Source organism: Lethenteron reissneri, chromosome 4 (genome assembly GCF_015708825.2).
Source record: "Lethenteron reissneri isolate LAM-NWPU_2019-01 chromosome 4, ASM1570882v1, whole genome shotgun sequence".
Taxonomy (NCBI): domain Eukaryota; kingdom Metazoa; phylum Chordata; class Hyperoartia; order Petromyzontiformes; family Petromyzontidae; genus Lethenteron; species Lethenteron reissneri.
Genome location: NC_083782.1, coordinates 3749191 through 3763808, shown reverse-complemented (window position 1 = coordinate 3763808; position 14618 = coordinate 3749191). Strand labels below are relative to the sequence as shown.

At 46.3% G+C, this 14618-nt stretch overlaps 1 protein-coding gene across 1 annotated transcript; it reads left to right on the top strand.

The window, feature by feature from the left end:
* Positions 1-10349: 10349 nt before the first annotated feature.
* LOC133350847 (uncharacterized) lies at positions 10350-12710 on the top strand. The gene is made up of 2 exons (XM_061565632.1): positions 10350-10560; positions 10720-12710. The coding sequence occupies exon 2, from the start codon at positions 10846-10848 to the stop codon at positions 11788-11790; it is 945 nt and encodes a 314-aa protein (XP_061421616.1). The 5' UTR covers positions 10350-10560; positions 10720-10845; the 3' UTR covers positions 11791-12710.
* Positions 12711-14618: the final 1908 nt, after the last annotated feature.

The window sequence follows — 14618 nt, the reverse complement described above, 5'->3', positions numbered from 1 at the left end:
CTCCCTCCCCACCCCTTCCCCTCACCGTGTTTGCGAAAGCTTCGCAGTCAAAGTCACGGACAGAGTCAAACGCTGCCGCGACGTCGCAGGGGACCGCCCGGCCGGACCGCCCTGTGCTCGCGAGGGCGTCTTGCGCCGCGCTGAACGAGCGACGGTGGCGTTTTCGATGGGACGCTTCGTCGTATCTCGCCCGAGGCATTTGGCACCAGCAGATGGATGGGAGGGGGGGGGTATTGTCTCTCTCTTTCTACCTCCTCTTTGTCCTTTCAGCTGATATCACCAACACACAGGTGTTGTGATGACTCCGCCGAAGAAGCGGTGCAGAGACGGCAAAACCGGGTCCGGAATTGACAAATCCTTTTCTGGCAAGCGGTGTTTCGGAAGACCCACAAATGGCTACGGACTCAACTTGTGATTTATAACGTATCGAGACAATCGTGCGCCTTTTGGCGTCATCTGGTCCGACACCATGTGAGACTAGGCTCTAAGGAAAGCTGTCTCGGGTGTGGATCAATCAACTTCAAGGACAGTGCATATATTATCAGAGTTATGTTTTTTGTTTGCATTATGGCTGCAGGTATTGTGGTCTATGCAAACATGACTCCTTGTAAAAAAGGTGTCAGTTGCCAGATAAAAGGGTAAATAAAACTATTATCATAGTTTTTCTTCTGGCAAATGAGGTTCCAATGGTATCGAGACAAAGCTTTCGTGACTGCAGGGATTCATCTTCTTGGTTCTTTCAGTAAAGTCACGTAGAAGGAAAATAATAAAATAATAAAAATAAAACATAATAAAATGTTTTATTTTTATTATTTTATTATTTCCCTTCTACGTGATAAAATAATAAAATGAAACTTAATAAAATGTTTATTTTTATTATTTTATTATTTGCCTTCTACGTGACTTTACCGAAAGAACCAAGAAGATGAATTCATGTTTATTATATCACGAAACATCCGGTGGGAGCAGCGCCAACGGTGGTGAACGCACTCGGCAGTCTGATGAACCTGGCGAATCCGAGATGGATTCCCGGCCACGGCTAACATCAGTGGCGAGCGGTGGCGGAACCGGTCCCGTCCCCTCGACGCGTTTACCGATACCAATACAGCCGCCATTCGCCACCAAGTGGCGTTGACGTCATCACGACGTCCGTGCCAAGCACTTTGAGGCCACGTGAAGCGTCCAAGGCTCTCTGCTGACAGGAGGTCACGGGGCAGACCCTGCAGGTGCCATGGGTCCACTGATTGAGACGGCTGGCAGATGCACCAGCGGTGGCATGGACTGTGCCAACTTGCTGTATTTTATCCGCCCGGTGCTCCGCTTGTTGTTGTGAGCGTCGCCGCTTCGCCATCCGTTGTTGCTGGAGGGCGACTGCCTCCAAATGACCAATAGCGTCTTTTACGAGCCTTCTCCACGCGTTTACCAAACCCGAACTGAACAGCAAGGTGACGCAGGGTTGACGTGACGGTGGGAGGCTTTCGGCTATTGGTGGATTGAGAATGGCTGGAATAAGCGAATTAGCTATTTATTTATGAATGTCCCTTTGCAAAAAAATAATCCGGGCTAGAATCATGAACATTATTTAAGGCACAGACTCGTGATACCATTGTGGAGGATTTAACACATTACATAAGAGACAGACTCCTGAAAATGAAATTGAGATTTGAACACGTACAACAGAGAAACTGTTGATACTATAATGTAGGCTTTAACACGTGGTATATGTGGCAAAATCGTGACACTAATAGAGGATTTTACACGTGACATATGAGACAGACTCGTGATACTACACCGTAAGATTGCAAAACGAATTTCTCAAGCAAATAACAGTAAAATAAGAATGCTGCAACTCCTGCGGGGAAACAAAGCACGTTTCACAGCAGGTGGCATCTTCCCGCAATTACGCGAGGGAGGAGTGACAACTTTGCCCTTCGCACTCCGCTCATCGTCAACGCGGAGGGCGCGACCGCCCGTTTGGGACGCAATTAGCGGGGACCTGTTTCTGAAATATCTTGCACGGAGATGAAATCAGCTCGTCGTCGGTGGAACGAATGACAGCATCAGTAAATTCTTCAATTCGAAGAATTACAAACCCATTTAGCCACTTGTCTCGCGCGTATAAATTGCTCGCAGGGCGCCGAACACCGCAATGAAATATTTAGAGTGAAACCAACCGTGAGAGCAATCTGGATTCCGGAATATTAAAATGTTTATTTATTTATCTCCCCCTGACAGTGACCGCACACGTGCCGTCAATCAGAAAATGAAAATGAATATCAGGCACCATTAATGCCCGCCTTTCGTACCCCGTGAAAAATAATACGAGCCGGCGGAACCCCACGGGGAAAAAAGCGGGATCGAGGCACTCGCAAAACCCTTAATGTAATGGACAAATAAATGACTTGATGATGATGAGGTTGATGCTGGTGTTGTTGTTGCATTAGCAGTGGTGCACGAGCACAATACACATAAACAACAACGTGCTCATCAATGCCACTATGGCCTTACGAGGACAAACACATTTTTGTGTTATAGGCAACGTTTCGGGATTTGCTCGAAACGTTACCTATTGTATCTCTAATCGAGACCGAATGAGGAATCCGATGAGCTATAAAGCTCTTTTTCACAGATGTCCAGTAGGGGCACGGGGTCAGCGAGTTACAACAACAAACAATGCAACAACAACAACAACAAAATAACCGATAATACAAAATATATTAAAAGGTAAGCAGATCACTTTAAATAAATACATTTAGATGAAGTAGATATACGCACAAATCGCAATAGGACATATACATTCCTGCCGAGTTGTCAACTCCAAATGCAAGCTTGGGCAAGAGCAGCAAAACAACAGCAACAACAGTCACCAGACCACACCAAGACAACTGTGACGTGTTTACCTTTCTATACTTTGCACTCATATCGTGTTTTTAGTTTGTGTTGTTTGTTTGTTGTAACGTTCTGACCCGCCCCTAGATCAGGACGTCTGTAAAAAAATAAGAACTGTATAGCTATTCAAATTCATCCAATGTAAATACACATTCTGATTTGATTACTGGACATCTGTAAAAAATAATAGCTGTATAGCTATTCGGATTCCTCCAATGTAAATACACATTCTGATTTGATTACTGGACATCTGTAAAAAAATAATAGCTGTATACCTATTCGGATTCCTCCAATGTAAATAAACATTCTGATTTGATTACCGGACATCTGTAAAAAAGAAGAGCTGTATAGCTATTCGGATTCCTCCAATGTAAATAAAAATTCTGATTCTGATTACTGGACGTCTGTGAAAAGAAAGGCTTCGTAGCTCATCGGATTTGTCGGGGATAAATAAGGAATCTAATTCTGAAGTGCGTCTTATAATTCGGGAGAAATGGGTGTCATTTGCATTGAAATACGTCCCCTTTGCGAATGCCGTGCTGCTGGAAAGGTCTCACATGGCCATGGGGCAGTTAAGCCGGGTATGTGAATTTGCATGGGGGGGGGGGGGGGGGGAGTAGCTTTTATAATTATTATCCACAGTGGATGAGACTGATAAATATTTCCTGAGACACACGTGGGTGAGTGCGTCGCTCTCTCGCTCTCTCTCTCGCTCTCTTCATTGCGGGCGAGTGTGGTGGCGAGATGTTAATTACCTCGCCTGCTTTGGAAGAGGTTCGCTTGATCTGGAAGGCGGTGTGGGGTGGCTGGTGGAGTGGAGAAGGGTCTGGAAGGTTTGGGAAATAGGATAAGGGTGGACGAGCAGGGCTGCCGTTGAGGGCTGGAGCGGTGGCTTAGATGCTAACTACCTCGCCTGGTATTCCTAAAGGCCGTGGGCTCGACCCCAGTCCTGACGTCGCCTGTATATTTGGAGGTTGAGTGTGCTCTCTAACTCCGCGGGCGCGTGGATTTTGCTCCGGGTCCTCCGTTTTTTTCCCCTCCGCATTTAGAATCAACGTGCGTGTCGAGTATGTGGCTGATATTGAAGTCCACACGATGCTAATCCGCCCCTTCGTTGAGCTATCGTTCGTGATGGGTCAGGTCGCTTCTGAAAAAGAGCTGTATAGCACAGTGGGCCCTTACCTGGTAAAATAAAAATTGTTTAGTTTTATTCTAGATTTGAAGCTTTCGTGACTGCAAGGATTCATACGCTTAGGTTTTTTTCGGTCAAGTCACGTAGTAAAAAATGAAATAAATAAATAATTTTCTTAAACAAATATAATAATAGAAATAAAATAATAATTCACGACGTTTCGGAGGCAACACAAGTCTCTGTCATCAGGTGGGACCGTCACAGATAAAATTAAGCCCCTCCCCCCCTCCCCCTTAACTTGTATTTAAGAGCTTGTCTCTTGGAATTTTGCCTCACTTGAGACAGTAAATTTTAGCTGTGACGGCCCCACCTGATGACGGAGACTTGTATTGCCTCCGAAACGTCGTGATTTATTATTTTATTTCTATTATTATTTCTATTTTTCAACTACGTGACTTTACCGAAGAAACCTCAGAGTATGTTTAGTTTTAGTTTAGAGACAGAGAGACAGGGGAGAGAGGCAAAGAAAGAGAGAGGGAGCATGGACATGGCATGGAGAGGGAGACTATCTTTAAAAGCAAAACATCGATTGTTGAAATGCGACGTGACATAATGCCACCTGTAGAGGCTGCGTAGATGAATTTCATCTCTGTCTAAATCAGCTCAAGCCACCTGTGAATCACGTGCCGCGTGTGTGGCCACACCCACTCAGAGCCACTCTCCTCTCTCCGCCGCCCCGCCCCCTACGAAAACAGACGCCGCTTCGTGCGTCTGCCCTTTAGCACAACTTGTTTCGAGTATTTGGTTGCTATACATTTACACGTTGATAAGCCACCTTCGTTGGAGCTCTTCATTTGTGAGACCGAGGTCGCTTCTGAAAAAAGAGTTTTAGAGCTAAGTGGGCCTTACCTGGTCAAAAAAGAAAATGTTTCGTCGTTTTAGTTGTTGTGACATTCAGAATGCGATGCGCCGAAGCGTTCCCATCTCGGCCTGTAAGATGTTGCCATTCAAGTGCAGCCTAATGGGAGCGCCGTGAAAATGATTCTGTTGTTGTTGTTGTTTTCCTGCTTTCATCTCACGATGATCAAAATGAGAATTGAATAAATTGGTGCATTAAGTAATTAGGTACAAACTTGCCGTTGATGTTCAATGCTATTTGATCACCGTTTTTGTTGTCGAATAAACAAATGATTACATAATTGGTAAAAATAACCTTCTGTGATTTTGTACACATTCGGTTTATGTTGATGTTCAGCCTGTCCCAATGAAGCATCGTGCGAGAAACACAAAGGAAGTGTTCCGTCTTAACTTTGTTACTGGATTGTAAGCGAGCGGTGGCGCAGCAGTTAGCGTGCCGCGCTCTCAACCTGGCGACCCGAGTTCAGTTCCTGGCCACGGCTGACAATATCAGCGAGTTAGATCTGAACGAATTATAGGCACCTCCCCCCCTCCCTTCACCAAACCCGCATTTACCAGCATTTCTGAAGTATGGTCAATCAACCCCCGTGGTCATATGGATTAGAGAATTGTCCGCAGGCAGAGTCGTGGGCGAGTTTCTCAAATTCACCCGCTCTCTGGGTCTAGCCAGCGGCGAAAATTTCGTACACCGCAGTTGGCCAATTAGCGAGTTCGCGCTTGGCGAGGTGAAGTGTAGGTGACTCGCACGTTGTTTCACGATGCCTGGTCAGCGTGGAAGAGAATGGGAAACATTCCCTTGAGGAGAGGGTCTGTCCAGAGCTCCCTTCCGCGGATGCCCTTCCCGCAAGCGTTGTCACGTGCAAGTAATTGGAGGGCTGCTCCTGCTCCTGCACCTTTGATGCCTTATTTAAATTAAATGTAATTATCGTGGACATCTAACAGATTACAGCGAAACACTGCAATTACTGTAAACACCAAGAGGGTACCAGATGGCAGTCACAGCGCAGTGAGCAACAGCGCAATATGTATATACAAATACAAAGATCCCCCGTATAGCTTTAACAGGCTGTTGGGGCAAGTGCTGTTAGCGAGTAGCACCTACGAAGGACTGCACGGCGCACACGGGGGTGGGTGGCCAGCACCACGCCCGGCCGCCTTTGTCTCCCGAGTAGCGATGTTTACACACAGCAGCAGGTAACTCACACTTCTGAGAATTTGTAACAATACCACGAGAAATGTGCCTCCGGGCTCTGGAGACCACCTGGAGAAGATTCCAGGCACGCGTTCACAACGATGGCGAACAAGTGAAGACTCTTTGACGTTTTGACGCTATTAAAATACATTTGTTATTGTGTTACAGTGTATTATCCGTACTTTTCCATAAAAAAACGATAGTCCCATATAAGTGTTAACATGTTATTTTTTTAAGCACCCTGTATATATTCTTTGTTCTTTGGGTCTTTCGGTAAAGTCACGTAGATACGTTCAAAGAAATTAACAAAAAACCACGACGTTTCGATCGCAATACAAGCGGTCGTTATCGGGAAAAGGGGTGGGGGGGGGGGGCTGTATAGACATTTACACATCGAGAGGCGAGGGCGTGCTCGCCCATGGGCAGGGTACAAATGCCGGGTGGCGGGGGTGTAGAGGGCTGGAGGCAATCTGCCCGTTGGGTTGCTTGGCATTTTCACGAAGCGAGGGCGTGCGCGTGTTGCCCCAGTGGACTCAAATGAATCACTGGGGGGGATCTCCCGTTGAATCCGGCATGACCCCAGCACAAGAATCTCTCGCACAAAATCAGAACATTTATTCATACCGGAGGAATCCGATGAGCTATGAAGCTCTTTATCCACAGATGCCCACACTGGAACACAAAGCATACATGTAACATTACAGGCGCCAAAAACGTGTAATTCAGCACCTTGGACAGCACCATACAATGAAGCATTTACTTGTGCTGGTCATAATCATGCGATTGATATTTTTTTAACAATGTCCACTACCGAATGATACACACATATATATTTAGTTTATCCAGCGGAGAGCACGCGGGATGAACTGTGAACCCCGCTGGGGAAAAAAAAACACAATTTAGATTGTTGTGTTTTTGTTGTTGTTGTTGTTATTCCATGGGCGTTTGCGCCGTTCACTCGGGTCCACCACCGCCCCCCCTTTTGGGTCCTGTACATCCAGGACAACAGATAAACGCGAATCATCTCGCGGCCGCATCTGTATTTGTGCTGATAACCCCGGGGCGTGGGTGAACGCGCGTCACCCCAAATCTCGGCGCCAGGCGCTCCCCGCGCCGCTGCATTCTGATGGATGTATTCGTTTGCGCCGAGCTGATGGAGAGAGGTAATGGCTTCCCTAAGCAAACGTTCAAGGTTCAGTGGGAGCCTTATCATCGCAAAGCAACCTCATTATATTTGCAGGTTTCGGATTAGGGTCATCTTGTGGCCGAAGATTTTTGGCCCATATCTTTGGGCCCTCTTCCATTCTGTGTGTGCGGGACCTGCCACCCCCGCCCCCCTCCGCCCACCATCACTCGAAGCTAGCCCCAAGTCTGAGCACCATGCGAGGGGCACCGATAGTTGAGAGAGGAAGCTACGCAATTGTGCGATCCACCTACCCTTGCCTTCAAAGTGCTTCGATTACACGCATGCAGCGCTGCAACCCGTATTCATTCAAACGTCACTGCATTGTTGAACACATTATTTGGCCATGCTACCGCTGCTACTGCGTTGGCTGTGTTGCACAGGCACAATCAATAACGCAACATCATTATTATTATTATTTCTCTAGCTTTTTTGCCCGTCCAAGGACGGGTGTATATTGCAGTAAATCTGAAATATTAAATCGAAAAATAGTTCAGGTCATGATTATTAATGAGGTGGAGGGGGGGGTTGCCCCATGTGGAGTGACGTCACCCGCTAATGGTTATTGTGGAGGGGTGCGGCATGTGGAGTGACGTCACCCCCTCATGGTTATTGTGGAGGGGTGTGGCATGTGGAGTGACGTCACCAGCTCATGATTATTAATGAGGGGAGGGGTGCGGCATGTGCGTTAGTGTAAATTTCCACGCGGGCATGAATATTAATGAAGGGGGGTGGGCCTCATGTGGAGTGACGTCACGCGCGGGGGGTGGGGGGCTCATGTGGAGTGACGTCACGCGCAGGACACAAACACATTCTTGGCTAGTAGTAATTATTGGGACACTACGTTGAGACAGCGGAAGGCGTCCGAAAGAGGCTTGCAGATCGGAGGAGTGATGCTGGACAGGGGCTCCGACACCAGTCAGGTACCTGGACGTGTGATGGAGCTTCATAGCTCATCGGATTCCTTCACCATGAATACAGATTCTCAATCAGCTACAGGCGAGACAGCATGTGCTCCGTGTTCGGAACACATCTCAGGGGACGAGCACGGTATAGAGATGAGGCGATGAGATCAACTCGCGTGCACAAGCTGGAAGGATGGTCCCATCACAATACTAAGTAGTGGCCTTCATCCAGCAGTTGAAAGCGCATGGCTAGGTGCAATTATGTTGATGATGGCGGTGGTGGTGAACCTGATGGTTAAAGACGGCTTTAATAGGTTTTGCTTTAAATGATGATGACAAAATATTTGATATTGAGGTCACAGTGGTATGGATGTGGAGTGCACAGGAAGGGCATCTGCAGCCAGAGGACCACGGCCACTTGACTGCGAAGGTGGAGAGGGATTTGGGAAAGATGGACAGCCCCCACCCACCGCCCTTCGCCCCATTGAATTCCACGCACCAGAGCCGGTGCCAAGCATGCTATTCCAGCGGGTAACTATCGTGGGTAAATTAGTAACGCTTCAATAATTTCACCCACCAATGCGCACATTTTGTAAATTATTCATGACAAAGTTTCCCCCACTGAGCTTACGGTTGGAGCTTAATAAAATATCTCTCTGGTACTTGTCGTTACAAAATAGACAGGTGGCTCGGCAGCTGAGCCAGCAGCTCGCCACCAAAAGGTTGCGGGTTCTCATCCTGTTCGGGGTGGGTGACTCAGGCCATCATCCCTCCGGAGTCGATAAAACACGTACCACACGGCGGGGAAGTTAAACAGTGATTGTCCTTAAGATAGACTGGCCCCCGCCGTAGGAATGTGGAGTTGTCGCCGCTGGCTCAGGGCTGTAAGCAGGAGATGACCATTTCCGCAATGCTCATTTGCGTGCGAAATAATTTTCACTTTGACCGTGCAAGCAGCATGCTAAATATGTATAACATAAGCAACAATTAGGCAAGCTTAAAAAAATGATTTTGCTTCATGTGACATTAGTTTACATCTCTAAACTCTTTCGGAATGAGATGAATGTCACAACAATGCAAATAATTGCATCAATCTCTGCCTAATTACCTTTTTCCTTCGGCGGCGGTTTCCTGGGCTAATTAAAACACAATTTTGCAACAAATTAATTTTTTAGAGCGTACGAGACATTAATGGGCTTAATTAAATAAATTATCGCGCCAGCGTTAACAATTGCATCAACAACGGAAAACAAACAAAAACTGCCGCGGGTGGGATGATATTAATTTATATTGTTATTAATTGAGTAATGTACCATTCATACTGACACGCTAGAGAGCAGGTTGACTGATGCATCTTTTGCACGGCAGACCTCGGAGACTCGGACGGTAAAGACGCGGGTACAGGCATATCTCTACGGAGGATTTCAGCAGCGCAATGAAAACAAATAATAGTGAAGATAATAATCGCATTCATGGGTGATGGGAACTGTTGTGGATTCATTATATAGCAGAATGCATGATTGCATCTCTTCACCTGCTAAGGCCCAGCGTCTTTAGCAAGACGTCCGCGTCACTGCTGCTGCTGTTGCCAGTCGGTGACATCTTTTCACACTTATTTTGATGGTGACCTAAGACAAGAAAGAGGCCACAATACAATTATTCAGGAATGGCAACCAATGTTGTTTTTGTTGCATAAATGGATGTGCGCTCTTTACACATCCCAGTGTGTTGTTGTTGTTGTTTGAGGCTCATGTTTTTTTTTACATCCTTCTGCTTTTGTCCTGTTATGATTGTGGGACGGGTTTTTTTGTCAATTTACAGATTTGATTACACTGTGTAACACATTTTTTTTTGTTCCTGGGTAGTAAGTGTTATTTCCTAATTGCTTATACCTCAAAAGTACAGAAAAAGGCTATTATTCCCCACAAACTTTTCTTTTGTGACTAGGAAAGTGATATTTTGAAATTTTCCTGTTTTTCAGAACATTCCAGATAGATTCAGTGCTGAGTAAATTTGGAGTAAATTCTAGAATATTCTAGAACTTTCCAGTAATATAAATAGTAGTATAAATACAGGGGCCTCAAGCCCACCAGTTCAGTTTAGTTCCAAGTACCAAAGTGGATACAAATCTGCATTTTTCTGAGATGGCATCAAGATGCTGCAAGCATCCGGCAGACGCATGTCTGCGGCCAATTTATCAAGGCAAGAGCGAAAAAGTACTCTGTGGAAGCATCTGCTAGGATGTGTGAGGCCAACAAGGCATTTATAGGCATGCCTGTCGGGGATCAAACCCTGGGCACCTCATTTCACCTGAGAGCAATGCAAAAATAAACTCTGGAAGGTAAGATGGACAATTGTTCCTCGGAATTTTATGTTATAATAAGATCTGGAAAAAAATGTTCAATTGTAAAAGTGAATTTTTAAAAAATGTTTTACAATTTTCAATGTTGCGAGAATCTCTTACACATTAGTTATGAGTGAAATAAATGTATTTTTGTAGGATGGTACAGCAGGGAAAAGACAGCCATGAAGTTCGCTATCCCAAGAATTTGGCGGGAACCCACTGACCACTCAAGCAATTGCTACTTCTGCATGGTGGATCCTTCCAAACGTCGGACTGGCAAGAATGCACCTGCTATCACGTATCCGGACCTTCCGTCATCCATCGCCCCGCTGCCATGAGCTCCCTGTACCCACTCCTCCGGAGAGAGAGCAGCCGTCTTTAGAAGAGAGCAGCAAGTCAGAGAGCGGGGAAGACGTTTTAGACCCAGATGACAATTTCAGAGGTGGAGCTGAGGAGAGAAACCCATACTACCGCAACCGAAAAGATCTCAACGACTTGATCAGAGATCTTGGTCTCACAAAGTCCAATGCCGAGCTTTTGACGTTTAGGCTCAAGCAGTGGAACTTGTTGGATGAAAGTGTGCAATTCGCAAATCAGAGGAAGCGTCACCAATCTTTTTGCAGCTTCTTCACTCGTCAAGATGGGCTCTGCTTCTGCTACAATGTGACCAGTCTGTTCGAGGCAATCGGAATCGCCTGTAACCAGAATGAGTGGCGCCTCTTCATTGACAGCTCATCCAGGAGCCTGAAAGCCGTCCTGCTCCATAATGGTAACAAGTACCCGTCTCTTCCCCTGGCTCACTCGGTGCACCTCAAAGAGAATTACAACAGCATCAAAACCTTGCTGGACGCCTTGAAGTATGATGAGTCCGGCTTGGAGGTCATCGGAGACTTCAAAATGGTGGCATTCCTGATGGGTCTCCAAGGCGGTTTTGCCAAGTTTCCCTGCTATCTTTGTCTTTGGGACAGCAGGGACACCCAGGCGCACTACCACAGGTGGGACTGGCCACAACGGACCGAGTTCTCTGTGGGTAGAAATAACGTCAAGTGGGAGCCACTAGTGGACCCCTGGAAGGTGCTGATGCCACCACTGCACATCAATTTGGGCCTTATGAAACAATTTGTCAGAGCTGTAGATAAGGAGTCGGCAGCCTTCAAGAACCTTCAAGACTTCTTCCCTAAGCTGTCTGAGGCAAAGGTCAAAACCGGTGTCTTTGTCGGACCATAGATACAGAAGATCCTGGAGTGCAATAAATTCCCCAAGAAGCTCACTAGTAAGGAGAAAGTGGCTTGGGACAGCTTTGTCGCAGTGGTTCGTGGCTTCCTGGGCAATCACAAGGTCGACAACTATATGGAGCTGGTTGAGACTCTGGTGAAGAATTACAGCACAATGGGCTGTAGGATGTCCCTCAAAGTCCATATCCTTGATGCTCATCTTGATAAATCCAAGGAGAACATGGGAGCGTACTTGGAGCAAGGCGAGCACTTCCAACAGGATATACTGGACTTTGAAACGCCGCTACCAAGGACAGTATAACGAGAACAGGATGGGAGACTACATTTGGGGGCTGATTCGTGAAATTGATTTACAGTATAATCGTAAATCTCGAAAAAATACTAACTTCTAAATCTTTTGTAGTCATTTTTGTATTACTTTAGTATAAATACATGTTAATTTTGAATTACGTGTTGTTTTTTTCTGAATTTGTGAACGAAAAGACACAATTTGCCCGTTTTCTCATTGAAAATAGATACATTTCAAAATATCACTATCCTGGTCACAAAAGCATAGTTTGTCGGCAATAATAGCAATTTTCTAAACTTTTTAGGCATAAGCAATTACTAAATAACACTTACTACCCAGGAACAAAAATTGTGTTACATCGTGTTATTTGTTGGCTTCCACGCTGCTTCAGACGTCTTGAAACAGGTGGCCAAGTACCGTTATTTGTTATTATTATAGTTCAGCGAGTTAACCATTACATCAGTGTTGGACCCACCTGCAAAGAGGCTTACGATTCAATTAGATTTTCATGGATAAACATTATTATTATAATCATTTTGTGAGAGCCACGTGGGGCTGTAGATTGCTTGTTTCGCGGGTGGGAAGGTTACAAATTCAATTTTTGGTTTGGAGCAGGTGGCCAGGTGGCTCAGAGGTTAGAGAGAATGGAGCCAGTACAGTCGACAGCATGGGTTCGAATCCAGGCCTTTCGCCTGCGACTAAACCGGGTCGTGAAGTGTGCTGAATTTATGGTCTGAGCTCGATCACCAATTAACAATGAAAGAAAACGCTATTAAAATATATTTGGCTTTGCCCTTCATTTGGCTAACTTTTAGTTCCGAGAATTAAACAAAAGGAAGCATGGTTTGGTTGAGGAGCTGATGTAATGTAATGGTTCGTGCGCTGGACTAGCAATGGACTATGAATGAGGCACAATGGAAGGATTGTTTCTCATCTCAACGTTAGTGCGTGTCGTAGGCATTCATAAAACGGACACATTACATACTTTAGAGGACAAGGGCGTGTTGGAAAATGTTAAAAAATCCATGTCTTTGCGTTTCACCTGTTACATGTTTAGTTCAAAAGAGTGGTTCTTAACTTGGGGTGCACGCACCCCATGGGAGTGCGAGATGCCCTTTCTGGGGGTGCGAGACATGGACAGATTTCTGGCACAAATTACACACCTATGTAAGAACCACTGGTCTAAAAGTACAAGCTCAATCAACATTCAGGTACGAAGCCAAGTTATTGTTTATTTCAACGATCCATATTCGCCAAGAAAGCGTACCGGCATTTGCACGCACGCACACACACGCACAATCGCAATTAAATGCGCGCGGATTGATGAGAGTCGCCGCCGATGTTTTCTGCATTTATTCTTGCAACGACTGCCATTGCGTAATTAAAGTACGCAAGTGAGCGGAGCGTCGTGCATTGATGAAGGCACCGCAGCTCTGTGGTGGGCCCGTGTCTGGGCGCGCAGGCCCCTTAATAATGAAGTGATTCGTTTATCCAGGTGTTAGGGGTACAAACGCGGCGTTGGCAAATAAAATATATTTCCCACCCTGCACTCAGGACCCCGAAAGCGCGTTAAATGACACGCTCAAAAAAGCTCTGCCCCATCCGTATTATTATTGTTGTTGTTGAGGGATCAGAGGTAACAAAAAAGTGACGCTTCTCTTGTGGAACGGTTAGAGGGCACCCTGGGCTTACGATCCGGATCAAGTCGCCAGTTCGATTCCATCTCCGGGCGCGGTAGTCGAAACTGTGGCTGAGCTGCTGGTTTATTCAACCCCCCCCCCCCCCCTTCGTCGCCAAATTCAAAGTTTGACTTGAACAGGAAACAAGTTGGCTGTCGCACACGAGCAGATGAATTAAACAACGTTTTTCTGAGGTCATTGTTAAATGGTTGATAACGTTCTCTCGCAACCCGTCAAAATATTTCATCCGAAATAGCTGTCCTCTGCAGGAAGGAATGGAGAAAAGGGATGGATAAAAAAAACATAGATAACAAAAATAACAACGATTCTTTGGCCAATTGAACGGCGCTAAATTACTCATGTGATTGCGCGCTCTTTAACTCCAACTCGCCTGCGCTCTGTTCGCGCGGCGCGTGCCTTGGAATATTTTTTGGCGGTTAATTTACACACCGTACGTGATGTCATTTGTAGCGGGTGGTGAGTGGGTGGTGGTGAGTGGGTGGTGGTGGGGGAGCAGTTAGTGCCTCGCGCTACGTACCTGGCAACCTCGGGTTTGAGTCCCGCTCACACCCACCAACACCAGTGACTATTATCTGACCTGGTCCTGTGCCTCCTCCCCCTAGGTAGACGTAGCCTCAAATGAGTACCTGGTGCGCTGTGCACAAATATCGCCACTAAGGAGACAAAGGCGGACCGGGCGTGGTGCTGGTGGCCTCCCCCTCTTGTGCCGTGCCGGCCATCATAGGTGTTATTCGCTAACAGCAATTGCCCCAACAGTCTGCTAATGCTATACGGGTGAAGAGGAGTCGGGGACTGGTTGCGCACTTGTTTATTCTACATCCCTCAGCCACA

Bases quoted from the DNA above. Each gene is read 5' to 3' on its own strand.
- LOC133350847 (XM_061565632.1), top strand. From the start codon at position 10,846: ATGCACCTGCTATCACGTATCCGGACCTTCCGTCATCCATCGCCCCGC.